General features: G+C 45.3%; 1 protein-coding gene across 7 annotated transcripts in view; it reads right to left on the reverse strand.

Annotated features, from left to right (window-relative positions):
- The window catches only part of ERBB4 (erb-b2 receptor tyrosine kinase 4), a 606,677-nt gene that overhangs the window by 374,192 nt on the left and 205,954 nt on the right, over positions 1-26,531 (reverse strand). For all 7 annotated transcript variants that reach the window (XM_057412359.1, XM_057412357.1, XM_057412354.1 and 4 more), the window contains exon 2: positions 3,794-3,945. In XM_057412359.1, coding sequence (XP_057268342.1) covers positions 3,794-3,945 — 152 coding nt within the window. The remainder of the gene's footprint in view (positions 1-3,793; positions 3,946-26,531) is intronic.

A 26,531-nucleotide genomic window follows, 5' to 3' on the forward strand; every position in this document is an offset into this window, starting at 1 on the left:
CCCAAGTGTGCTTAACAGAACAAGAGTGTTTTCAAAGTATTGTTTTCTGGTGTACTGTGTATTTCATTTAAAAAATTACTATGGAGATGCTATTAAGAAATAAGAACTGTCCACAAGACAAACTGTTAGTGAAACTCAACTACCTTCCCACTTCTGCAACCAAACAGTTGTTTGCAATATGAACCAGTCCATGAGCTGAGTTTTTATCAAGATGTGTTCTTCCTGAAATCCAAAGCAGGGCAATAAATCTCAGCTCAAGACATGCATCAGCTCAAGCAGCTTCTCTAGTTTCACAGAACAAGTCCTAGCACAAAAGCCTGGCCTGTGCAGTTAGCTGAAGGATGGTAGTGGGTCAGGAATCGGTGGGAGACTGATTGCTGATTTGCTGGCTAAGCCTTGACATGAAACTGGGATAAGGGAGCTCTCGAGGTCTGTTTTCCAGTCAATTATTTGTCCTGCCCAGTTCCATCATGGTCTTGCAAACAGTAAGTGCCTGTCCTCAATCCCAGTGGAGAGCATGCCTTAGTCAGGACAGGCAGGTGCTACTCCAGCGGTGACATGCTAAATTAATCCAAGCCTTGTTTCATTGCCAGAGCCTGCAGTGGTGGGACCCCAAAGAGAATTAACCCAGTGTACATTTTCTGTGGGGAGGTTGAGCCTCAGAAGAATAACAAAGAAAACCAGCAATCAGCCTACTGTCAGAAACATCCCACCTTTCCCAGCACTCAGGCTTAGACATGTTTTATCACAGAATCCCAGACTGATATGGCTTGGAACAGACCTTACTGCTCATCCAGTCCCAACCCTCCGCCACAGGCAGGGACATCTTCCACTAGAGCAGGTTGCTCCAAGCCCCTGTGTCCAACCTGGCCTTGAACACTGCCAGGGATGGGGCAGCCACAACTTCTCTGGGCACCCTGTGCCAGTGCCTCAGCACCCTCACAGAGAAGAACTTCCACCTTATATCTAATCTAAATCTACCATCCTTCAGCTTGAAGCCATTCCCCCTTGCCCTGCACACATACAAGCTAGGACAAAAACACTGGTACATGCAATCCCTTCTTACATAAATGAAGCTCCTCATGATCTCAAAGCCATGCAGTCACTTACAGGCCTGGGGGTTTAAGTGGTTGAGCACTTCATTCAGGTGACAGGCAGCCCTTCTTAGTCTTAATCAGCAGATATCCAGAGAGCTAACTCACAGACATAAAGCAAATCTATTTAGGGAATAAATGTCTAAATAAATATAAGAGATGGGATGCTGATCTTTTAATGTTCCTCTGCAAGGTAAATAAAATTATGGTGGGTTTTTTTTCCACTTCAATTCATTTAGGGTATTCATTTACTATGGCATGATAAAAAGGCTCAACACGCCTAGCTCACTAGGGCTTCCCTCTGTCCTTGGGCAAGAAGTTGCCCAGCTAAGCTGAGCACTAAGGCGAAGGCAGGCAGGCTTACAAAGCCACAGTACTCATCAGCTGGATGTACAGGCAAACCAGGGGTGCTTCAACTGCCCAGCTGAGGCCCCTTTGGTGGAGGAAGAGGGCAGGTTTTGCAACAGAGTCTAAGTAAAAGCGGAGCAGGCTGGAGGACACTTATCTTGCACGACAAGTTCATGACATTTAAGTCTGAGACACACAAATAGCCTTTCTTTTTGTTTTCTCCCATCTGCCACCTTCACTTGGTCATTAAAGCAATCTTTTAAATGATAAAACAAGTAACACTGCCTAACTAGTGAATGTCAAATCATCAGTGTAAATATGCTGGCATTTATTTATTTATTTGCCTCCCCAAAAACATTCTCCTCTCTTTGGTTTTCTATTGTAATTACTACAATTTACCATATTAACTAGACTTCCAGTTTGCTGGGGTTTGCTTCAACTTCTGCTTTTTGCTGAGACATCTGTGAGAGGGCAGACACAGGGAAGGGAAGTAGTAAAACTAATAAAGAAGTAACAGTAGCTGTCACCAAAAAGCAGAAGGGGCTGAGCCACCTTCCTTTACTACATATGGCCCTTTCTTTTTGCTCTCATTTGCTGATTTTACTGCCCACTTTCCACCAATACTTTACTCTGCTTATGGCAGCTCTCTACAGGGAACATGGCAGCATAAGAAGGAAGGAAAGCCAAAGCAGGAGAACTAATAAGATGAATTCAAACCATGGCCCACAATGGCTTCAGAAGGCATCTGAAACTCCAGCAATGCCTGAGCGTGGGGCTCCTGCCCTCACAGGAAGTATCTATCTGCCGCCTGTCTAATGCAGTGGGAAACGTTAGTCCAGCTGCACCAAGGCTGTATCTATTTCAGAGCACAAGCATATGTGTTTTCCCCACCTGTTACAACTGTGAAATGTATAGATAGCATTTACTTCCTAGGCATTCGGCACTCAAATTAACAGGCAACCTGTTAGTCTGAGTGCAATTAGCACCCCAAACTTTACTCCAGACATATCTGGTAGCTGAATTTGGTTTGCAGGGCTTTTTGCAGCCTGATGCACTCTTTGAGTAAATATAGGCCAATGTATAGAGTGGAAACCCTGTGAAATCCCTCACAAATTTAACATGAAGCAAAGCTAAACAGGCTGCTGGAGAATTGCCTCTGCCTTTGTTAGAACCCACACTGGAAAGTTCATGTTTTTACAAACTGAAATTGAGCACCAGGTTCACCCATGAACCAAGTGACTGAGTGTAACACAACCTGCTGGGCTTACTCCTGCCGCCCTCTTCCTGCTGCCGGGTTGCAACATCGCTGCTCCCGCTATGTGCCTGTTAGGAAAATGTCAGTTCCATACAGACACACACATCCTGGAACATGACACGGGCATTCTGCAGAGGTATACATGAGCAATACCATATGATACCAGCAGGGTAAACCCTTATCTGTGCCATGGCTTGACTTGAGCTGGAAAGTACAATCAGCACAGAATGCAACAGCCTGCCTTCCCTACCATGGCCCCCATATGAGTTCCTTCAATGTTGCAGCCACAACATCTGCAGCAACCTGAGATGCCCACCTACGTGCACTGGATCACTCCTCTACTGGGGTATTTCTTCCACCATAACTAGTTTTGAAACATCAGATAATGATGGGCTTAAATTCTTCCAATTCAGCATTCATCCTTCCCTCCTCCTGGTTGCCATGTTAACAGGGAATGTGCAAACCACATCAAAATGGTCCTTCACAAACCCAAAAGCATGATACTTACTCAGAATTTGATGTAAGAAGGGTTGAGAGAGTGGCACAACCAAGGCTCCACAGTGGCAGGCCAGCCTCCATCTATTACAGACTTCCCCTGGATACTGGAGATTCAAGTAGGCTCACAATTCTAGTCTCTTACACGAAGAAAGTTTGATATTCATTCAACAATCACCTTTTTCCCCCCTTTTTTCTTATAAGCTCCACAAATGTTACCCAGAGTCCTCCTCTTGTTTAGTCTATCAATCAGTCCATCTATAGCATTTTATTTGGATTAGCTTCTCGAAGCCTCCAGTGCATATCTGCATGACACTCTGACCTTCCTAAACCCTGCTGGCAACACGCAGACCTGCAAGGTGCCACCCTCCTGTGCAGTGACATGGCTTTCTCCCCGAGCCCTGGATAAATCTAAACAACACATCCTCAGAGTATCTGTCACACCAATGACACTGCTCATTCTCTGCACGTGTGACATTTTATTACCCTCTTCTACACACTGAAGCTGATGGGAAGGAGACCTGCCCTTCTCCTGTCCAGCACTTGTAGCTAGACCCTTAAACGTAGAAGACAGAGGGAAGAAATAAGGCAGCCTGCTTACCCTCAGGAAGGAGAGGTCTCGGTTGTGCTCGATGCTGGTGATTTCCAGGTTGCCCATCACTACCTCGCAGTTCTCATAGTACTTGCGCAGAGCCCGATACTGCTGCTCCAGGTCAGAGAGGGAGCTCAGCTTGTTCTCGGTGCCGGCACACACTGCAAGAAACCACAAGGCAAACAATCAGGATGAGTGGGGCAAGGAGCAGAGAAGGAAAGAAAGTTTGTGTACAGGCATACGGGTAATTGTAACAAAAACCTGAATTATTCAGAGGACTGGGTGCTGCAAAGAAACCCCAACATGAGTTACTTTATTATCAACAGTAGAGATAGAAAGGTACAAATATGGTCCATGAGCATCTCAGCAATTTAAAGACATCAAATAGGATGAGGTGCTGGTGTTCACCACCAAATGTGGAAAGGCTGAAAATGCACAAGAGCAGATAAAATGCAAACCTAAACTGTCAAACCCAGCCCTCAGCAAGGTCCCTACTAGTTCTGCCAGCGACAGAATCAGACACTGAACAGAGATGCACCCATCACAGACAATAAAATGTACAGGCTGAAAAGACCCATGAACCCAAGCTGACCAGGGCAACCCAGTATTCTCCCTATTCAGCTGATGCTCAGAAGGGTCTGTTGGTCAAGCCAAGAGCAACTTGACCAGAAGGCTCATACCCAACATGAGTTTTCCCATAACTTTCCTTAAGACCTCAGCTCTTGCCAGCTTTATGCAATTAAATAGGAGAAAGGCAATAGCAAAACCTACATCATAGAATCATAGAGTGGTTTGGGTTGGAAGGGACCTTAAAGCTCATCCAGTTCCAACCCCCTGCCATGGGCAGGTACACCTTCCACTAGAGCAGGTTGCTCCAAGCCCCTGTGTCCAACCTGGCCTTGAACACTGCCAGGGATGGGGCAGCCACAGCTTCTCTGGCCACCCTGTGCCAGCATCTCAGCACCCTCACAGGGAAGAGCTTCTGCCTAAGAGCTCATCTCAACCTTCCCTCCAGCAGTTTAAAGCCATTCCCCTTGTTCTGCCCCTACAGACCCCTGTCCAAAGCCCCTCCCCTGGTTTCTTGTATCCCCTTTAGGCACTGGGAGCTGCCCTAAGGTCTCCCCTTAAGAAGCCTTCTCTTCTCCAGGCTGAACCAGCCCAGCTCTCTCAGCCTGTCTCCAAAGCAGAGCTGCTCTAGCCTTTTGACCATCTTCATGGCCCTCTTTCCAGATCCATATCCACACCTTCTTTCCACAAGTCACCAGACTATATTGGAGATGTCAAGTGAGTTGGCAAACCCCATCCTAATACAGTTCATTTTTAGAAGACTCCCTTTAGTATTCTACTCTGTTCTCAATTCTTATGTCCAGTTCCAAGCCGCTGCTCAGCTCAGCTTATGAGCTTGGTTTGCATCAAGCAATGACAAAAATCAGTGCAGAACGAATCACAAGAAGTAGCATTTTACAACTGCAGATTGTCACGCAGCTCTCAGCCTGCCAGGGTAGCAATGCTATTGAAATGGTCAAGTGTAGGGTTAGGCATTTTTACTTCTGTTTTTTACTTTTCCTCTTTCCCCTTTTACTCTTCAGTTTGTGGGTTGCTCTTACCCCTGACCAAATTAACCTGAACATATCCAAGCTTTTTTAAATAGGCATTGTACTAGGCAAAACACGAGCTGGATCAGAATAGCGTTTTGGGAGCCATTCCCATTCTTGGATGAGATCAATACAAACAAAACTCTCCATGACTGGAGGCATAATCACTAAAATTGGCTAAAATATGCTCTTTTGAATGATTCAGGGCCTTTTCTAAATATCAAAAGCAATGAGCTTTTTGAGTACTATTACTGACTGTTTACTTACTACACCACCACCAGAAATGGGAAATAACTCTTCATCAGGGACTGTAGCATTAGGACAAAGGGGAATGGGTTTAAACTGAAACAGAGGAAGTTCAGGTTGGATACAAGGAAGAAGCTCTTCCCTGTGAGGGTGCTGAGGCGCTGGCACAGAGTGCCCAGAGAAGCTGTGGCTGCCCCATCCCTGGCAGTGTTCAAGGTCAGGCTGGACAGAGCTTGGAGCAACCTGCTCCAGTGGAAGGTGCCCCTGCCCGTGGCAAAGGGCTGGAACTGGATGATCCTGGTCCTTTCCAACCCAAACCTAATGGGAGCAGAAATCTTGTCCTCCTGAACCATAGCAGGAAGGAGAGAAGGGGCTAGTTTCATTGCAAGCTGTGCACAGGATGAAGGCTTCATCATTTATCAGATCATTTTCAGGTTTTGTGTTTCATTTAGCACAGAACAAAGTGAACAGGCACTGTACAGGCCTGACTACATTTGGTCTGGTTGGACCTGGATGATCTTAAGGTCTTTTCCAACCCAAACCATTGCATGATTCTATTGGAAGTCATTTTCTGATTTCTTTCTGTGACCTGGTAGAATTAAAACATCAACGTCCTCACTAAGTTTAAGAGCTTGATATGGTTGACATCTATTCATTGCACTGGGCCGCAGAAACCCAGAACTGGCTGTTTTGCTCAGGTTATAAAAGAAAAACTATCATCTCATTTTCAGGCTTAATTCAAGGCACAACCATCCCAGTTTGAAATTTTACTCATAAACCCCTCCCCCTTAGAGTAAGACATACCACTAAGTAAAACACATCTAAAGAAGGTTTTCATTGATAGTATTTTTAATAGCCATTTGGGGGGATTCCCAAGATGGAAAGAGATGGTCCCACTGGGACCTGAGGTAGCTCTGCGGGTCGCCTGGAAGGATTAACCACTGCTGCTAGGGATGGTGCATCTCTCATTTTGAAATGCAAAGCTCTGTCCTAGCTCATCTTTAGGGCTTTATTTGGAACAACCTCGAGATGTGATGTACAAGCACCTCCACCATTCCATGCCTGTCCCTGCCAGAAGACTCCTAAAACTGTTTGCTACCAATTACAAAGCCAGCTTATTTGCTCCTTCCTTAAACGTGGCAGCATCTATAACAATAAGACTGTGTTTCTAGCTGAATAAGTATTATTCTGTCTTAAGGCTCCCGAGGACTAATAAATAATTTCTGTTCCATTACACAATTGGCGCTAAGGATCAACACAGCTCAGAAAACAATTCCAATAGCTCAGCTAATAAAGCTATACACTGCAACACTGCTATTCCATGTTTCACACCCATTAAACGTTTCCTGCAAGCTAATTTAGCTCTTTGTTTTTGTAAGGAGGAAGAACACCTGGAGCCTCACTTTGCAAGAAGATTCAATGGGGGTGAAGCCCGCCCAGATGTAAATCAGAGCTCCAAGTTTTATTCAAGCGAGGTTAATTTTGTACCACCAAACTATTGAAGTAACTCCTCTCAGCTTTGGATATTGCTGTGGAAATCAATTCCTTCAGATAAATAAAATCTTAAAAGCAAATTTAGAGGATCATGTTGATCCTTTAAATTTATCTCATAATTCCAAGCACTTTATTTGTGTCTTACAAAAAGAAATCCCTTCTGGTCCTCTGTTACACAAAACATCTCCTTGTTCAAGATCCCTGGGCCTGGCTGATACATGGCAAAAGGTCTATGCAATGTGCCTCCTCCCAGCCTGCTCTGCTGCAAAATCTGGGAAACAAGGGAAAGTAAGCGTCCAGTGACAATCCTCCCAGCCATGGCACGGCCTGGCTCAGCTTTTACAGCTCTGGGCTGTCCTGACAGGTCACCTCCCCTCAACAAAAAAACCTGGTTACAGATTGCCTCTAAATCCTATACCAAAAGTAAGAGCATCCTACATCAACGTAGGGGTACAGCACTGCCACAGGTACCCAACCCAAACAGTATTTGGAGCAGGAGAGCACCCTGACCTGCAGAACAAGTTGAAGTCCCAACGTGAACTTGAATATAACCATGGATCCTCAATAACCCGTTATTATACTAAGCCATTAATCTCTCCGTGCCTCAGCTTTGAGGCACAGATTTTTTTGATGCACCTACTAATTATGCCAGATTCTAAATACAAAAGAGAAAACTAGAGGAGTATTTAAGAGAAGGAGATGAGATCACAACTGTCACTTGCAGGAGGACAGAGCTGGGACAGCACCTCCATTCTTCCCAGAGAGTCTTTTAAAACAGAGAGATTAGATATGGTGGTTTTGTAAAGACAAAATAGAACTAATAGGGTAAAAAGCCATCCCTGCCATGAAAGTGAAATGCTGCTGCCATGTACTATTACAGAGGTGCCCACACACAACCAGGAAGCCAAACCTGGGAGCGGAAAGCAGGCTGTGAACCGGGAGTTAACCAAGTTTTATCCCCCCATTTTGAGACACAGGAGGAAATTCCCAGCTCCTCCGGGGCAAAAATAATCAATCTGGGTCTGATTTGCCAAAATACTTCAGAAGCACTAAAGGGAATTGGGAAGGATGCCGAGATCCCCTGCCCTTGAGCTCAACACAGAGCACAAGCATATTCCCCTCATCCTGCTGATCCTTCCCTGGAATAACAAAAAGAATCCATGTGCTGTAGGAGCTCTTTAAAGCACCAAAATAACATAAACATGTGAAAATAAGTATTTTCAGGGATGCTCCAGCCGTATACAGGCATCAACACAAGCACAACAAAATGCATTTCCTTGTCATGCCACACAAAACCACCGTAATCTATATTTCATAAACTCTCTTCAAAGCACTTTGCTGTACATTATTTTAGAGAGCCCCAGAAACCAATGAGCAGCAAGAAAAGACAGGTTCCATGCTAAAATCAGTCCCTGAAGCACAACCTCTCCTGGTTAATTAAAAATACTAATTCCTCAGCCTTTGACAGAGGTCAAAAAAGCAGCAGCTTCTCTCACTGTTGAGCATCTCTGAGCACATTTGCTCTCAACTTACTCAGGAGTTCTTACAGGGATGTGTCAATGAGGGGAATCCTTCAGTGCTATTCCAATACATGCCCAGGAAAATCTGACATTCCCTTACGTTCCCCCTGATGGAAACCCCAGTGAGCTGCTGACTGCCAGCCTCTACCAGGCTACCACCACACCATGAAGCTCTCAAACACATCTCTCCACCAACACAGCTTGACCATTCCATCCCTTTCCACATTGTGGCAACAAGGCTCAGAGAGTATTGTTGTACACACACATATATGTGCACAGAGATATATCCACCCCTTGCGCTATCCCAAAGCTGAAGGATGTGCATCTTCCCCATCTGGGAAGCTCCAAAGTAGAGGTGAGAGCCACCAGACAGGCTGCCAGCCCACTGCCACCGCTCATCTGCACCCCAAGCACAGGGTGCGGGGGCAGAGCACTGCTTGGCCATCACAGAAGTGGATTTCAGGCATTACTCACACATTTACACTTTACTTTCAGCTGTTTGCTTATTATCAGCTACTGAAAATGACAGAGATGAGCTTCAGCTCCTAATGGCCCCAATTACAGCAGTAATAATCAAGAGTATTGAATTGAATTTATGTTTTTCATCAATATTCATGCACATGACTTGGAAATTAATTTTCCATTGACATTATTTTTTATAACAAAGCCAAATCATTCGGATGCTCACTCAAAGGTAGAAAATAATGGAGGCATTTAAAAGAGTCCTTTAGCTTCTGCTTTTTAGGCCATTATTTTGCTCTGCTCTGTTGGTGATAAATCTACACATTAAATTAAGAAATCACATTTGACTCCATCTAGTTCTGTTTCTAAAGGGTTTTATAATCCTCCCAGCTCAGATGAACTAACTTTTGGAAGGAGGTCAACTTGTTTCCTTTCTTATTTAACCCCTCTCCAGATTTGGAGATTTGGGAAGAATGAATCCCATCATCTCTGGCATGGTCACCCCCACCTGAAGCATTGGTGTCTCACTCCTCTCCCACAGTATATTCAGACAAGCAGCGATGAGGCATCCTTTTTGCCAACACCAAGGGAGTTATCTTAAGCATCTGGATATATTCTCCTGAACCGTAAAACATTTATTATTATCTCTTTGGCAAGGACACAGGAGAATGGCACATCTGCCCTGCACCATCTCCCACCTGAAAGCAGCACAACCTCCCTCCATCGATCACTTTGCACACGGGCCAGAAACAGAAGAGGGAGCCTAACCTCTCAGACTGGTTTCAGCAACTCGTTTATGAAAGGAGAATCCACCTTCCTTCACCCCAGACAGGACAAGCCCAACAACAGTGAGTATCTCTTTCTAACACATTCTCTTCCCATACTTCCCACTTATTTACTGAATTAGCAGTGGGTTTACAGGCATCAGGGTTTCTTGAAAGGCAGCTCATGTAACTGTATTAATAATTGCAAACACTTGTGGTAATCTGTTAAGACCCCCAGACGAGGGGAAATACTCCAGCCCCTTAAGGAACAACTAATTACCAGGAATGCCACAGCAATCCCTATTAATTTCATTATGCTCCATGCTCTCAGCAACAGCCCGGGCACCCTGTCACGTACACACGCAGAAGAAGGGGGAAAACACACTTCTAATCCTTTCATTATTATTTTACAGCTTTCCTTGCATAAGCTGCCAAAGCCCCGAATTTCCTTGCAATTAGGCATGTCCTAACAAAGGGAGGGACCACCAGCAAGCGCTTCCAGCCTTACAGATGCTCCTCGGAGAACACAAAACACTCCTGGAGGTCACCAGCCACTTTCCTGTAAACTCAGTGGTTTTGGAGAGTGTTTGAAAATTGGAGGCTTGCTTTCCCTAGGTGAGAGACTGTCACGAAAGAGAGCATCATTTTCTCTGTACTCCTAATTAAAAGCTCAGCTGGCACAAGTGTTTCCCTTCCGTGAGGTCTGCTCTCCCCTAGAAATTACCATCCCAGTTGAATCCGGTTGCATGCAATCAACCCGAGTGCCATGAACCCCCCTGGACAGCTGTGAGGCCCTGAGAAGCTCAGCACTGCCATCCAGCCACCGTTCAGGCTGTCAGGGATGTCATCAGAATGAGGCGACACAGGACAGCGCTTGTGAATCACACTACCATGGCTTTAACCCCTTCTACCTGCAGGCAAATGTGCAAACAATGCATGAACAAAAGCCTGGGAGTGCTGTGGGTTATATGGATTCCCAAGTTAAGCTCAGCACAATCCTAAATAAAGTCAAGTTAAAAAAAGGAGCTATAATGGTGAGGCTATACATGGTGAGGCACTGAAACAGGGTGCTGAGGCACTGGCACAGGGTGCCCAGAGAACCTGTGGCTGTCCCATCCCTGGCAGTGTTCAAGGCCAAGTTGGACACAGGGGCTTGGAGCAACCTGCTCTAGTGGAAGGTGTCCCTGCCCATGGCAGGGGACTGGAACTGGATGATCTTAACACACTTTCAAACCCAAACCATTCTAGGATTGTCTGATTTTTATCCATACTTAAAAAGACACTCTAAAACACTTCTACAGCCTTTCTACTCTTTGCCTAGCAAAGAGGTCCCTGGGTTGATAGCACCAGGGACCAAAAGCATTAATTCCCTAAAATGCGCTGACTAAACTCCCAAATATCATTTCATATGCCACTGTAGAAGCTTCCTAGCACTTCCAGGGAAGTGGCAGGGATGTGTATCATCAGGGTAGTCCCACCTCCAGTAGAGGCTGATCAAATGCCACCTACAAAAGGAAGCTCTTTCCCAATCTCATGAACACAAATAGGCACAGTAAAGGCTGACAGTGATTGCAACTTCATCAAGAAGGATTAGTTATGTGTGATAACACTTTTCAGTGCTGATGGCATCCTCTCCTTGCACCAAGCTCTTCAAAATCTGTTTGGTGGATGCTGCACAGTATATTTTACCCATGTAGCACTCCTGTTCATAGCTACCAGAAAACAGGATCAAACATTGGCTAGATCTATACTGTGACATTTCAAGGATAATTACTTGTGCTGACCATGTTAAGCCATTGTCATCTGCTTGCTTTATGCCAGTATTTCCAGCATTTTTTCTCTTTTAAGCTTGTCATATCTATATTATGATACAGAACTGGAAAGGACAAAATGGGGAAAATGTACTGCAGGACCTGTATCACACAGCTACCACTAAACAACAGAAATTAATACAAGAAGCTTTACCAATGGTTCTTTCCCCCAGGCCTTTGTACCAAGTTATTTTCTCTGGGTACTTCTCCTTCACTTTTTCTCCCTACTTTTCACAGACACACACACACTTTCTTCATTTCTATTTTGAGGGTAAATAGTTGCTTCTTAACTATAATGTAGGTACTGGACTTGACAAGCAATTAAAGCAAACAATTTCCACTCATCTAACTTTGCCAAATTAGTCATCTGCCATCTGCTCTATCATCTGGCTCTCCTTGAGGTCTTGCTGTGAATCTGGAAGCACTCACTCTGACACAGAGGCACTGGATAAGCCTCCAAGCTGGCGGGGAACCCGAGGGATAGAGGTGACAGGGGGTGCGACACGTGGCCCTGGCTGCTCATCCTCACCCCTACCAGGCACCTCTGAGGAGCTGCTTGCTGGATCCCGTGGTCAAACTGGCAAATGACCAGCACACAAGTTGTGATAGAGAAGCATTTAAAGGTTTCATTTCTGGCCACTTGTACATGATAGCTTAGACGGATGCTGGATTTGCTTACTGGGTGCAGGATGCAAAAAATAACCCACCTTACTGAAATGCCTTCAGCATTTACCATCAAGCTCTCAATGAAGTACAGAACCTAAACAAGCAATTAATCAATGTTACTAAGATAGATTTGAGTGGTCTCTGTTTCCAGCAGCTGCCTTAGGACAGTGAGGCCTGGGGGAGAATTAGTAAAGCCTCCTTTTGAGACAGGGAAAAGGTTTTCAAATAGCTCTGAAATACATCAACTCCTGAGCACTGGCAGGACCTCTCTCTTTTACCAGCTTCCCAGTTTGGCCTCCTTACTGGGTCTCCCAGTATGATTATGAGCATCACCAGCACCCCTTTTCCAAATGACCAACATTAAACACCACTCCAGAGTTCAAGTTAGTCCATGCAGATGTTTGCTGCTGCTGCTGCTCTGAACCATCACACGAAGAAATCACTCACCCTGTTCCTGTGAGGGCCACCACATACCAACTATTCCTGAACAACTCTCCAGTTCAGCCACTTGAGTGCAACACCCAAAATTAAGTTTATGAATCTAACTCTTAATGCCAAGAACCAAAATCCTCCCCCTAGAGTACCAAGGCATAGACCATCACCAAAAACCTCCCAGGATTACTAAGTCTGCAGACACATGATCATGAGTATTACAAGGCCATGTGCTTCTGGGCAGCTAAACACAGAGCAAAGTGCCAAGCTGAAGGCGTAAGTTTGCAAATGTTGCTCTCCCTGCTTTCCAACCCTCACCATTCCCAAGCGCCATTCCAGCACAGCAGCAATGGCTCGTACAACCCATTTCACTCCATCGCTGTGTACCCTGGCTCTCTACTGCGGCAAAGTGGTGGAAAACCCTACAGGTCTCAGCAGTGGGAAGGATTTGGGCTGTTTTTTCCATGCCAAGGAAAGAAGTGGGGGGAAAATGATGGAACACAAATCACAAGCACCAGGTGAATGCATGCACAGGTGGGAGTAGGGGGAGTAGAGGGGAGCCAGGGTCTTGGACCGGGTTTTTGTACATGTGCCCTCAACACAAATCAATTAAGCGAGGGATGCCAGGAACATCTGCTGCACGGTTGGTCCAAAAATCATTTCCCAGCTCATAAACCGGGCTGCTTTACTGGGGACACGAAGGGCTCCTGTCTCCCTGCAGTGCTCTTCTGGGAGCCCAGGGGTGCTCAGCTTGCACAGCCTTGCCATGGTGCTGCAGCAACTGTTGCCTTTCCAGCAGTACTTATGTGGCCCCACAACAGCCAGGGCCCTTTGCCTGCCTGGCGTCCTTGCTTTTTCTTTCCTTCCCCAGAGGCCCCCTGAATACCACAGCATTCACTCAGCTTAAATGCATTTTAATTAACATTGTACAAACACCCTGAGTTTGTGCGTGCATGAGGGAGCGCGTTCATCCAGCCTCTGCTTGATTCTCAGCCCAAGAAATCCAGCAGGAGTGCTGGCAGCCACTGCGATGGGAACGGGATCGTGGTCCTCCCTGCCTGCATGAGGTTTAAAATGCACTTGGCAAAGTGCTCACAAGCTCTTGGATCCTACTTACTGGGATTTAAACACAGCTTAGGTAAAAAATACAGCTCAGACATGGAAGGTGGGACAGGTGCTTTTGTATCTACTAATGTAAGTGCAAGTAATTAGTCACTGCTAAAGCACACAGCAACCACCACGTTGTTACAGGGTACGCAAAAGGCACTTGTGACATTAAAAAAAAAAAGAGGAATAAAAGCGGTGTTTCTTCAAGATCTCTCACAGCAATTCTTCTCACACTACATTAGTAATTAGTACGTATTCCACCTAATCAGATGATTAAAATAACTGTGAAATTTAAACACAAACAAATGGACTGCTTTGGATAGAAGAACCTCCCCTAATTCTGGACACCCTGTGAGACAAAACAGCAGGAGGGCTTACACAAAAAGTCCCTGGAAAAAAGATCTGGGTACTAAAGGAAACAAACGTGTAATAGGTGTATTTTATCCTTATTAATATTATTATTATTACTATTATTATAGCAACCTGGTCTAGAGGAAGGTGTCCTTGCCTGTGGCAGGGAGTTGGAAATGGATGAGCTTTAAAATCCCTTCCAACCCTAACCATTCTATGAGATTATATGATTCTATCTCACAGGGAGGTCCTGAGATGGCACGTGGGTGTCCTCATCACATAGGTAAAAGCAAACCCAACGTTTTTGAACTGCTTTGCCCAATTGCTTCAAGGTGACTGTGCAATGCAGGAGAACTATTTTAGCCAATATACACAGGTCTATTAAGTTGAAACTGCATGTGGGTTATTTTTCATTGATGAAAATAACAGGCTCTCAAGCAACATGAGAACCTTGTCAAGCAGACAAGAGAACTGAGCCCGTGTAAGACAGCTGAAATGGTAATTATTTAAACTTGCAAGTGCTGCAGATGAGGGGAACAACACTGGAGTTGCACAGGCAGAGAGGGGCCACGCTGAGGCTGGCTGGGCCCACAGGAGGACACTGCACTTCGGAGCTGAAACACGCCAAAGAGTGAACAGGGACCACGTCCTGGGGTCTGCGGTGGTCAAACATGTTAAGGTCATCAAGCCAAAGAGCTAACCTGAAGTGCTCTGTTACACAAGCCTTCCTTAAACTGATGGTTGCATTTTCCCATTTGCCCACTTCTAAAGGGAATAATACACCTGTGTGTTATTAAACCAAAGGTGTTCAGATACCAGTTTGTAAGCAGAAAAAACAACCTTTCCGTAACGAAAGTCTATGCAAGACCTTTTTTTACTGCTATACACTATGTATAAAAACCAGCCTAGTCTTAAACCAGCATATTTTCTGCCACAGACAACCCTCCATCTCTTGCAATTCACACAAGTTTCACACAAACAGCTCCATACAGGTTAGTGAGTATGCATGGCATTCCTGCTGGGCATGACAGAGGTGCAGGTCAATACCAAACTCCCACCTTCTCAAACCCACATGTTGTGAGCCAAGTCCTGGATTGACCAATTTAAATTAAACAGAAATCAAAAGCTAATAAAAGCCTGAGCACCCAGTAAATTCTTCCAAGGCTGCTGAGATCTTCAAGCTTTGGTGAGCAGCAGCACAGTGGCCATTCTGGGGTATGGTCATACTGTATAAAACCATACCTCTACCACTGAGGTATTTTTAAGGAAGAAGCTACTTTTTAAACCTCACTGAGGCTGTGGGCATAAGCTGCTGCTATTAAATCTGCACAAAGGGGGCAGATGCAGAGCTTGCATTTGAATTGATAAACTCATTTTGCACAAGCAGCATATTCAGGGAAAGCACCCGCAGTGCTGATGCATCTGCCTGTTTTACCTGGGAGGTGAGGACTGCATGTCTGCATCTGATGAGCTTCTCGTCAATTCTTTGACACTGAGTGAAGTGGTGGCTGAAAGCACAGCCTGCCTTGCCCCTCTTCATGCCATCCCTACTGAGCCTTTGTAAACAATGGCACTTTCCACAGATGAAAGAGGGCACAGGGGAGAGCCAAAGCTACTGTGAAATTCTGCCTTAAATGCACTTCCTTTGCAGTCAAATCTGGCAAAGCAACTTCAAAATACTTAATTGTTTTCCTCACCCAACCTATTGGTGTGCTGCACTAACCATAGGCATATTCGTTATTTTTCTTCCCCATATCTTCAGAAATCATCCCAAAAGGTAAGTTTTAAATAACCATACTTGTCAAAACCGCATTATGAATTCCTTATAGACCACTTTGCTCAAATATGCTCCCTGTTAATAGTTTCTCCTCTTTCTGCCGGGCTTTTTAAGATGTATGCCATATATATTTTATAAATGTTTGGGTTTACTACCACATCCCTGCCCCAGAGACTGCCCTTAAACTTCTGTTCATTGATTGTGACGGTATCAATTTGTAAAGGTCAACAGAAAGCTTCTCTGACAGCTCAACTCAGACAGCAATGTTTAAATGAGCTGTTTCTTTTTCTCTACAAAGCAAGACGCCAACAAAATCAAAACCCAAGGTCTTCATTTCACTGGCCTGACCAATGGCTTTGATAGGCTTTGGATCTCTGATAGCTGTTGAACCCTCCTTGGAAATCTGAGCTTGTTTGAGGGTCTTGAATAACATGTGAACAAGCAGGTTTATGAACAGAAAGGTTTACCCAACAAACACGAAGTCAGGCAAAAAGGCAGAAGGCCTGCACGGATGAGCAAGGAGCTCCTGAACAAAGTCCAACACAAAAAGGAAGCCTACAGAGGGTGGAAGTAAGGACAGGTAGCCTGGGAAGAATAAAGACAAATTGTCCAAGCAGCCAGGGATCAGTTTAGGAAAGCTAAAGCCCTGATAGAATTAAATCTGGCCAGGGACATCAAGGACAAAAGAAAAGCTTGTCCAACAGTGATGAAAGGAAGACTAGGGAAAACATGGGACCTCTTTGGAAGGAAATGGGACACAAGGCTACCTAGGACATGTAGAAGGCGGAGATACTCGATGACCTTTTTGTGTCTGCCTTGACTGGCAAGTGGTCAAATATCTCAAATATCTCAAATTCATAACCAATGAAAGCAGGGCTGCGCAATTTATGATGCTGTTACATCTGAAGAAAACCTGCCATAAATCAAAGAAAACAGTTGTATAAATGAGTATAAAAGTGCAGGGAAATGTCACAAGATAGCAATAAAGTATCTTCCAAATGGTAAATCCCAGGAGCAGAACTACCATTAGTTTTGAACCCTCCGCTCAACAACAGCAGGACTGGTTTATCACAGGAGTAATCAGTACCAGAGCTTCCCTCCCGTAATAACTCGGGAGAAACCTCATGCTCCTGGTGGGAATCAGGGAACCAGGAGAAACAGACAGTGAATGCACCATCACACAGAGCGGTCTGAAGTGACACCATGATCCTATGAGTTTGCCCCTGCTGCTAACTGAATGGAACACAGGTGTACATCACATGCAGCTATTCCCACATATAACCTGACATACAGAAACCATGGAGGGATGATTCTTGTTTCACGTGCAAGAAGAATGAGATGCCCACCCCAGGGGCACCAGCCAGGTCTCCCCTGCAGGCACTGCAAAGGACGCTGCTTTAGCAAACGGGCAGCAATACAATACAATAATACAATATAGCCTGGGAAGAATAAAGACAAATTGTCCAAGCAGCCAGGGATCAGTTTAGGAAAGCTAAAGCCCTGATAGAATTACATCTGGCCAGGGACACCAAGGGCAAAAGAAAAGCTTGTCCAACAGCGATGAAAGGAAGACCAGGGAAAACATGGGACCTCTTTGGAAGGAAATGGGACACAAGGCTGCCCAGGACATGTAGAAGGCTGAGATACTCAATGACCTTTTTGTGTCTGCCTTGACTGGCAAGTGGTCCAATCACACTGCCCAAGAAACAGCAAGCAAGGGCAGGGACTGGGAGAACCACCCACTACAGGAGATCAGGTTGGAGACCATCTAAGGAATCTGAAGGTGCACAAGTCCATGGGACCAGATGATGGGGACTAAAAGAAACCTGGAGAGGTTTCTTTCTGGAGAGGTTTCTAATGGACACAAACCTTGCCTGGGGAATGAACTGCCCAAATCCACTGGCCAGAGCTCCCCTGGGGATTTGGAGGATATGGCTAATACAGCAGTCCTGGGAGGAAGTCGGAAGATACTCTGGAAGAGCAAGTTGAGGGGTTTAACCATGCAAATGGCCATAAAGCCCTTTCACTGACTTCCCAGGCCCCAGCTCAGGCTACTGTGTGGTACTTGCTCATTTTTCCACAAATGCTACCAGTAGAATGGGCACGTCACAGCAAAATGCCAAGGAATTTGTTAGGGTGAAAGAAAGGCAACGTCTTGTAAAACACTGGAGCTGCCCTGCAAACACTGGGACGATCCATGGACAGATGAGACCTTCAGCAAGTAGCACATGGAGAGGATGGCAGAAGAAAATCACTCTGAGACCAAGCATAGTACAGAGTACTCCCACTGCTACCACCTGTGATGCTTCCCCAAGGGATTCCCTTTCCATGCTGCTTGTGGCAAGGCTACAGGTGAGCAATCCGGAGCAAGCACCAGCCTGTGCTCCAGACTTATTTCTTACCTCTGTGCACAAACCCTTCCCTGATCCTTTTCAACTTGGAGAATTCCCAAGCCTATTCCTGACCTCTTCAGAGCACATTTACATGCACCTTTATCCTGCAAACGGTAATCATTAGCTCACTGTTAAAATAACACTCATGTGCTAAAATAATCTGTTTTCTGGTTCTTAACCCAAGGCAAGGAAAAGACACAGCAGGTGCCTGGTTGCTTGTTTTGAAAACATGGATGACATTCCCACACACCAAAAGAGGCTTTGTATTCCTGACTCTCATAAGCAAATGACAGCGTTTCTGCCCAAAGACCTCCCCACCTGATTTCATTTCCATAAACAAACAGGGAGGAAGGCAGATGAATGACAGGCGCCTTGCTCCTGTCACTGGGTTTTGAGCGGCAGACACATTATTAGAAGCCTCATTAAGACAGAAAGGCCAAGAAGCAATTTTCCCAACACTAGCCCTCAGCAAGGAGGCTGCTGCCGGGGTCCCTGTTTCATTAATACCTTCCTCTTGCTCACTCTACTCCATGATCCGGTTCAGCTGAACCTGGGAAACAGGATGGAGAAGGGAGGGGGAGCCCTACTGGGGGGGGGGGGGGCACAGGGCACCCAGCATGTGATCCCGGCCAAACCTTGTGCCATGGGCTTTGGCCACAGCTCTGTGCTTAAGTGATGCAGGAGCACGTGCAGCTGGAACAGCTCAGTGCAAATTTACCCGTCCTTGAAGCCTGTGACAGGTAAATGGCAGTGAAGGTCAGTGAAGCTAATGTGATGGTAAGGAGGCCTGGCTCTGCATCACTTGCCCATAAGGTGGCCCTATCCTTTAAAAGACTCGGCCTAAAGCCATCATGCAAGGCACAGAGAAGTCCCCAGGAGCAGGGTTTCCTTGTTTTCCCTCCATGAGGCTGTGCTTACTAAACGCATTTGCTTTTTAATACAACCAACAAAAAAGCAGAGCCCAGCTAGAACGGCTTCATTAATAACAATTAGCCAGAGCACAGTTGTGATTCAGGTGGCATTCTGGAGCATGAAGGAGAAACTTGACACTTGCTTGTGTGCACGGACAGAAGAAATCCCAGGCAAAGTTAATGGAAACGGAGCGGCTGAGCGATGCCAAAATTCAAATGTACTGTAACATTACTAAACGATTTCAATGTCACAGGAAGGTGTCGCGCTGCTTCCAGGATTATTAGCCCTGGCAGAGTTTTAATAACATTTAGTGAAACACCTCAGCAGCACATCCCCGGGATGTGCTAAAATCATCGGGAGAATGGAAAACATTCTCAGGTTTTAGGAAGTGGGGGAATAAGACCCCTGAATACAGCAAAAGGGAGGTGACAGCCTTGAAAATGCCCCTTATGGAGTGAGATGGCAGCAGGTTGGGGTGTGCTGGGTGCCACCCGCTCCCTGCCTGGAGGGTCCCCTCCTCATCGAGGAGAAGGGGAAGGACACTGTGAAATTGCAGTTGTCTAAAGCGCTCCAAACACCTGCCAGTCACTGCAGGTTTATTGGCCCTGCTCCCCGCAAGGGGGGCTGCATCTGAGAGCCTCCACCTTAATTAGTGTCACCGCAGTCAGATGCAATTTATGTTTCAATATATGTGGGGAATATGAAGACAGACCCAGCAACTACTTTCAATCAGGAGGAAAAAGGTGGAGACTTCCAAACTTTTTTGTTGGAGAAGGGAAATTCTTTGCTGGAGAATGAATGGATCCTGCTATTAACATAAGCGTAAATCCCACCCCTGGAGGAACAGCCATGGCAGGCTTTGTTTTACTAAAACCAGATAATCTGACCCTACAGGACCACATTTTGAAAGCATGGAGAAGCACAGGAATCTACATCCAGTCTGCATGCTAAATGTGAGCCCACAAAGGGAGGTTGTGCCAGGCAAGCTAGGCAGCTCCAGGTAAGCCTGCGAAACTCAGCATAAAAGCTGCACGCACGTACTCAGTGTGGTTTCCCCAAGGCTTCTTGTGGCTTTGCATGAAGCCATCACCCTGGTCTCAGGAGAAAATCAACATCCTGTACAGAACAGTAAAGTACATGTATTTAAAGAGAACATACCGTAGCCATCTTGCATGCAGAGGGAATTCCAGGTGGCCATACCTGTCCAGGAGGGAATATGTTCGGAGGTTGTAATTCGGGTGTAATGCAGCTAGAAAACCAAGTGTTTCAGGCTCCTTACCGACAGTTAAAATGACATTTTCTAAAGTAGGCAGGCCCAGAATATGTGGGCTAAAACTCAAAGTGAAAGAGGGAGGCCCCAGAGCTATGCAAGAAATCCTACCGCAGCAGAGCACTGCAGCTCCTGCAGAAAGCTATCATCTGCTCAGTAACACACGCTTTCCTTATCATTTAACAAATCCAAGCCTTGTTGTTATAAATACGTGTCTTAATGTATGAAAACTGTTCCAGGGCTTTTGCCAAAGCCTGCACATAGACGGGCCAAAAATATGCCTCCTAGCAGCACGAATCCATCCTACTCATCCCCAGCATTTCCATCCCCAGAGCACACAGCTGGCTTGACATCACCGGCACTACCTAATGCTCAGCAGCCAGGGAAACAGAGCTCACCACATCATGAACTTACCAGCATATCTCTGCACCTCCTTTTGCCACATGCAGCTAGAGCATGGAACTGATGTCTTTTATTTTCTGTTAAGTCTTTGCAAGAGCCTTCATTTTGCCATGACAGAGTCCCATCAGACTTAAGTATGACAAAATACATCATCAAGAGACCTAGCTGGGCATCAGTCTCCCTCCTGCTACTGGTAGGGCTGGATGAGAAAAAGCAGCATTTGATAAAGAGCTTTGGATCCTGTTGTGTCACCTGCATCAGGCTGAGAGGTTTGTGGCTCTCCACACCCAAGGAAAGGAAACAGTAGGTAAAAAATATACCTTACAGATCATTTGGACTTAGAAAAAAACTTTCAGGCACCCTTCAAACTCAAACCAAGGCCTCCTGTAAACATCCTACTCACATATCTGTAGTCATTAATGCAGTTAATATCCCTATTTAAGATGCTGCCTTGCTTGTCCTCAAACATATTTCTTCCCCAGGAAGATAACACTGGGCTTGAACCTGAAAATAACTGCCCCTGTAGATTTGGTCTTTAATGTAACAAACCTAAGATCAGAACTGGGTTTGATACTTGCTCAGTTTTAGCCCGATTAGCTCCTTCCCAGAGATGACAACTGTTTGTCATTTAAAATACAATGGCCCTACTCCTCCTGAAAGGTTGCAGGAACCACCCAATACAGACTCCACCACGCTCTGCAAATATGCCATGTGGGAACTACAAGCACTTGCTGAAATCAGTGGTTCTCTATTAGCATTGTCTCTAGAGGACAGGAGGGAAATCCCTTCCAGTGGGCCTGGAGATAGAGGGAAGCACCCTCCAGAAACCCACCTGAGAGCAGCACCTGCCTGGGAGGAGGTGCAGAGGATGCGCCCACTTACCAGGAATGGGATACTCATTCCCTGCTTCAGCAGAAAACACCTCACACTAAGACAGACACACACTGTACTTAATCCTTCCTCTCCCTCTCCCCCTTCCTCCCGCTGGCGCTGTGTGATTAATCTCACATCAGATTTGTCTTTGGTACAATATCCCACCGATCTTTCTTTTCATAATGTCCGCTTTACATCAGGTGACAGTTTTAGTGATTCCTCCTTTATTTGCATGTCCCCTTGAAGAAGCTTCATTTCTCCTTCTAATCAAGTCATTAATTTTCACAGAAATCGTTCCCACCCTGAGATGGTTGGATTCTAATTTGTCTCTGTCACACAAATGACTACTATCACCTCATTGCCATGCTGGGATGTTCCTCCACATACCTGTACTGGAGTAGGAAAAGCACTAAGATTATTTTTCCACAGCCATAACTGCTTTTCTTTGTGGCAGTTTAATTCTATCATGAGCCTTCCTTCAGGTACTTCGCAGTAGTATTATACAGCTGCTTGCTTTTTATTTCAAAGCAGATCGTGTTCATAAGGTGCTTTTTTTTTGTAATGGGAGAAATAGAAACGATGGTGCCCAATTATTTTTCCTTTTTATCTTCTCTGCATCCTGTTTATCCTGTTTACCAACAGTGCTGCCCACCTGGGATGTCAGTGCATACACCCCTGCTGTCAGATTGATGCATCTTCCTCAAACCTCTTCTGCTTCTGTGGCATTGTCAGAGCATGGGGTTTCACACGCTTTAGTCACACACACAGAATTGTAACAAAAACTGAATGCATCACAGTAAGACAGAGTTTATGCAGTCTGAAATGCCACCTAGGCAGCTCTTCCCAAGTCTTCTTCCAGTTATTTCCCCTGCTGCTTATTTCTTTGGATCCAAAACTGTCCTCCTTAATCCTAGGCTACCAGTTAGGAGAAACATGAAATGCTTTCAGGAAAGCTAATATGAAGTGTGGCTATAAAGGGCGATGCAAGGCTGTAGAGCTTGCAATAAATTTCCTTTAGCACCTGCCTTTTGCCATCAAAACAGAAAACTACCAACTACATCTGCGACTTACCTACAGCACTTGCACATCTCAGTACTGAATGTACCAGGAAATAAGCACCAGAGAAACCCAAGACAAAGTCAGAGCTGCCAGGCTCCTGCACCTTGCTGTGGTCACTGGACCATCTTTGCTCTCATCCTGACCATGAAACTTGCTTCTGACACACATCACTCTGTCACCACCCACTGTGCCCAAGTAGTAACATGGACTCTTCCACGGGAAATATCTTGCTTCATCATTCACAGCAAATGGGCTAGTTCAGCCTGGAGAAGGCTCCTTAAGGGGAGACCTTAGAGCAGCTCCAGTGCCTAAAGGGGCTACAGGAATCCTGGAGAGGGGCTTTGGACAAGAGCCTGTAAGGACAGGAAAAGGGGAACCTGCCAGAACAGGGGAGACTGAGATGAGCTCTTAGACAGAAGCTCTTCCCTGTGAGGGTGCTGAGGCGCTGGCACAGGGTGCCCAGAGAAGCTGTGGCTGCCCCATCCCTGGCAGTGTTCAAAGCCAGGTTGGACACAGGGGCTTGGAGCAACCTGCTCTAGTGGAAGGTGTTCCTGCCCATGGTAGGGGGTTGGAACTGGATGAGCTTTAAGGTCCTTCACAACCCAAACTACGATTCTAGGATACCTGTGATTTTCTTCTGCTGTTTACTATAAGGCACTAACTTGATATTAACATCAAAAACTGGCCTCTCATAGGTTTTAAGAACACTGCTCAAATTCCCTCCCATCTCTTGCTTCTTCTCCTTGCGGAAATGTATTTGAGCCCCCAAACCACACCCCATATGTGGAAAAATAGCTGGGGCTGCAAATTGTCCACTGTCTCTCCCCACCACACAGGGTATTAGATATCAACACATTCCAGGCCAACATAATTGAATAAATCAAATCTTTCTCTTAAAGACAGAGTACTTTTGCTTCATTAAAGTGTCAGGGTTATATGCACACCCTTGAGGATTGCTCTGCCTTTTTTATTTCCTTTCTGTTGTGCTTACGATACCAGCTTGTGCAGAACAGTACCTAAAGTGATGGGAGAAGTGGAATTATTCACTGAGGATCTTAAGACCTTGCAAGGTGTTGTTTTTTTCTGTCAGTTCAGCAGATGATTTCCACCAATGGGCCTGGATTACCTGGTTATATATTCACACAGTGCCCAGGGTTCACGCTGGTGATAATTGGTAACACTGAGTGCAGTGCTCCAGCGAGAGGATTATTCACCTGGTCCTTGCCCTCAAGTTTTTCTACGGCAATGCTTCTTCTCCTTTTCATCTGCCCTTTCCCTTAGCATCCTGTCTTCTGCTCCACCTCTCCAACTGATGCCCCAGCATGGGGTTTAGCGGCATTCCCGGCACAGCCTTCATCTGCAAGAGCACTCTCTTTGCCCTAAAGGCCCTCATCTCCTCCCATATCGAGCCAAAACTACTCAAGAGAAACCTGTTAAACAAGATCAAGTGACCCAACACATCCAAACTACACAGTACCATCAGATGAGAGCACCCTGCCAGCAACCCCATTCCTTCAGAGAGTAATTCAAACCCCGTGCTGGGGCTAATTTTAATGCTGGCAGCAGCAAGCTCTAAGGCACCAATTCAGCAAATTACAGAAGCACATATTCAATTGCAACTGTTCAAGACTCAGTTAACAGGAGTGAACTGTGACTGAAATGATTGATGCTGTGCAATACCATCTCCCCCCTTCTCCCGCTCTTACAGGCTGTTATTACGTTGTGTGCAAAGATTGGTCTCATTTTTCCAACCTTGTAATTGCACAAAGCAATGAAATTCTCAACCAGAACAAGTCAAAGTAGCAGAGGGCTTCTTAACATGCTTCATCATTGCTGAAGAACTCAAGAGTAGATGAAATGAATCACTATATTTGAGCACCATTTCAAACCCCAACTTCCAGAAAGAAATTCATTTATTTCTATTTTAAACTCAGAATTAAACTGACAACAAAGGTTGTGGTTTGCATTTCTACTGTGAAGTCCTTCAAATGCATCTCACTGTTTGATCTGAGATGCAATGCAATAGATGTAGAACATGTGTGGAGGGAGAAAGCACAGGTACTTTTCTATCAGCCCGAAACCAAACCTCTAGAAGTGACAGCTCACAGAACAGCAGAAATGAACCTATTTCCATCTCTGGAGCTAGTACCATCATTTGTACAAGTTCAGTTGTCTTGGAGAAAAGTAAATGTATAAACTTCAGACAATCTCCCTTTTCCTTTCCCAGCTGGGAGAAATTGTTGCCATTCTGATAAAGTCTTGTAAGAATTAACATGAAACAAGAGAGAGCAACAAACAGTACCCAGCAAAAATTCCCATTCACTTTGTGTGATGGATTTATCTTGCTGGTCCCCAGACTAAAAACTTCTCATTCAGTTCTCATTTACTCAGCCAGGCTCCTGATTTTACAGGCACGCAGCAAACTCGACACTGATAAATCACCTTGCAAAGAGCAGACCTGAAGTACAAGCAGACATTAAGGATTTGCTCTGCTGTAAAAGCAAGCATGAAGAGAGATTCCCATGCTTTGCAGGACATTGCATTTAATAACGAAGTCTAATTGAAAACTTGGCTATTTTCTCTTTCTTTTCCATCAGATCACAGAATCCCAGACTGGTTTAGGTTGGAAGGGACCTTAAAGTTCATCCAGTTCCAACCCCTGCCACGGGCAGGGACACGTTCCACTAGAGCAGGCTGCTCAAAGCCCCATCTAACCTGAAATCCTCATCTGGAAAGAGATCAGCGGGACAAACATCAGATTCTCAAGAGCAGCTAATCAAAGACGTGATATCTGCCAAACCAAGGAGGAAAATAAAAGCCAGTGGATGAATACCTGGTAAGAAAGCAAACCAGATGGCAATGTGGCTTTAAGGTCAGGAAGGTGCATGCCACCACTAAGTCTTAAATCAAAGCATTTTCATGGTTTTGAAGCCTTTTATTCAGTAAGAGCAACCGAGTTGGTTTTTTTAATTTTAAACAGCATCAATTAAATTAATCTCCCTGTAAGAACTCACACCTGATTTTTCATATTCCAAGCTCTTCTTTGGATATTTAAGAAACAACCAGGCATTTAATCACTGCTTGAATTTCAGGTAGTGCAAAGAGCCACAACTCAGATTGAAGCATGGCTTTTTATGAAAACACACCTGGAGAGAAAACAACGCAAAATACAGGGTTTTATGTCCTGTATTTAAAATATCTGCTCTCAGAGTGTCAGAACTTTAGGAGTTCTACAGGTACAAGCATTTTCCAAATGTGATGGAAAATCTCCGCAAAGGGAAGCAGACCTTTGAAAGAATTTGGGGGTCAACGCTTTCCTGAAATTAAAAGGAAATCCAACCCTTAAAACATTGAGTTTTATAAAACTTCCCTCCCTGATAAAAATGCATCTCAATCAGGTTTATAAGATGTTTCTTGGCGATTAATGTTAGATAGAAGCATAGAATGGTTTGGGTTGGAAGGGACCTTCAAAGCTCATCTTGTCCAACCCACTGCAATGAGCAAGGACATCTTCAACTAGATCAGGTTGCCCAGAACCACATCCAGCCCAGCCTGGAATGTCTACAGGGATGGGGCATCCACCACCTCCATGGGCAATCAGTGCCAGTAGCTT

Source organism: Pezoporus wallicus, unplaced genomic scaffold, assembly GCF_028554395.1.
Source record: "Pezoporus wallicus isolate ANWC-B61680 ecotype Strahan unplaced genomic scaffold, APGP_CSIRO_Pwel_v1 contig_6566, whole genome shotgun sequence".
Taxonomy (NCBI): domain Eukaryota; kingdom Metazoa; phylum Chordata; class Aves; order Psittaciformes; family Psittacidae; genus Pezoporus; species Pezoporus wallicus.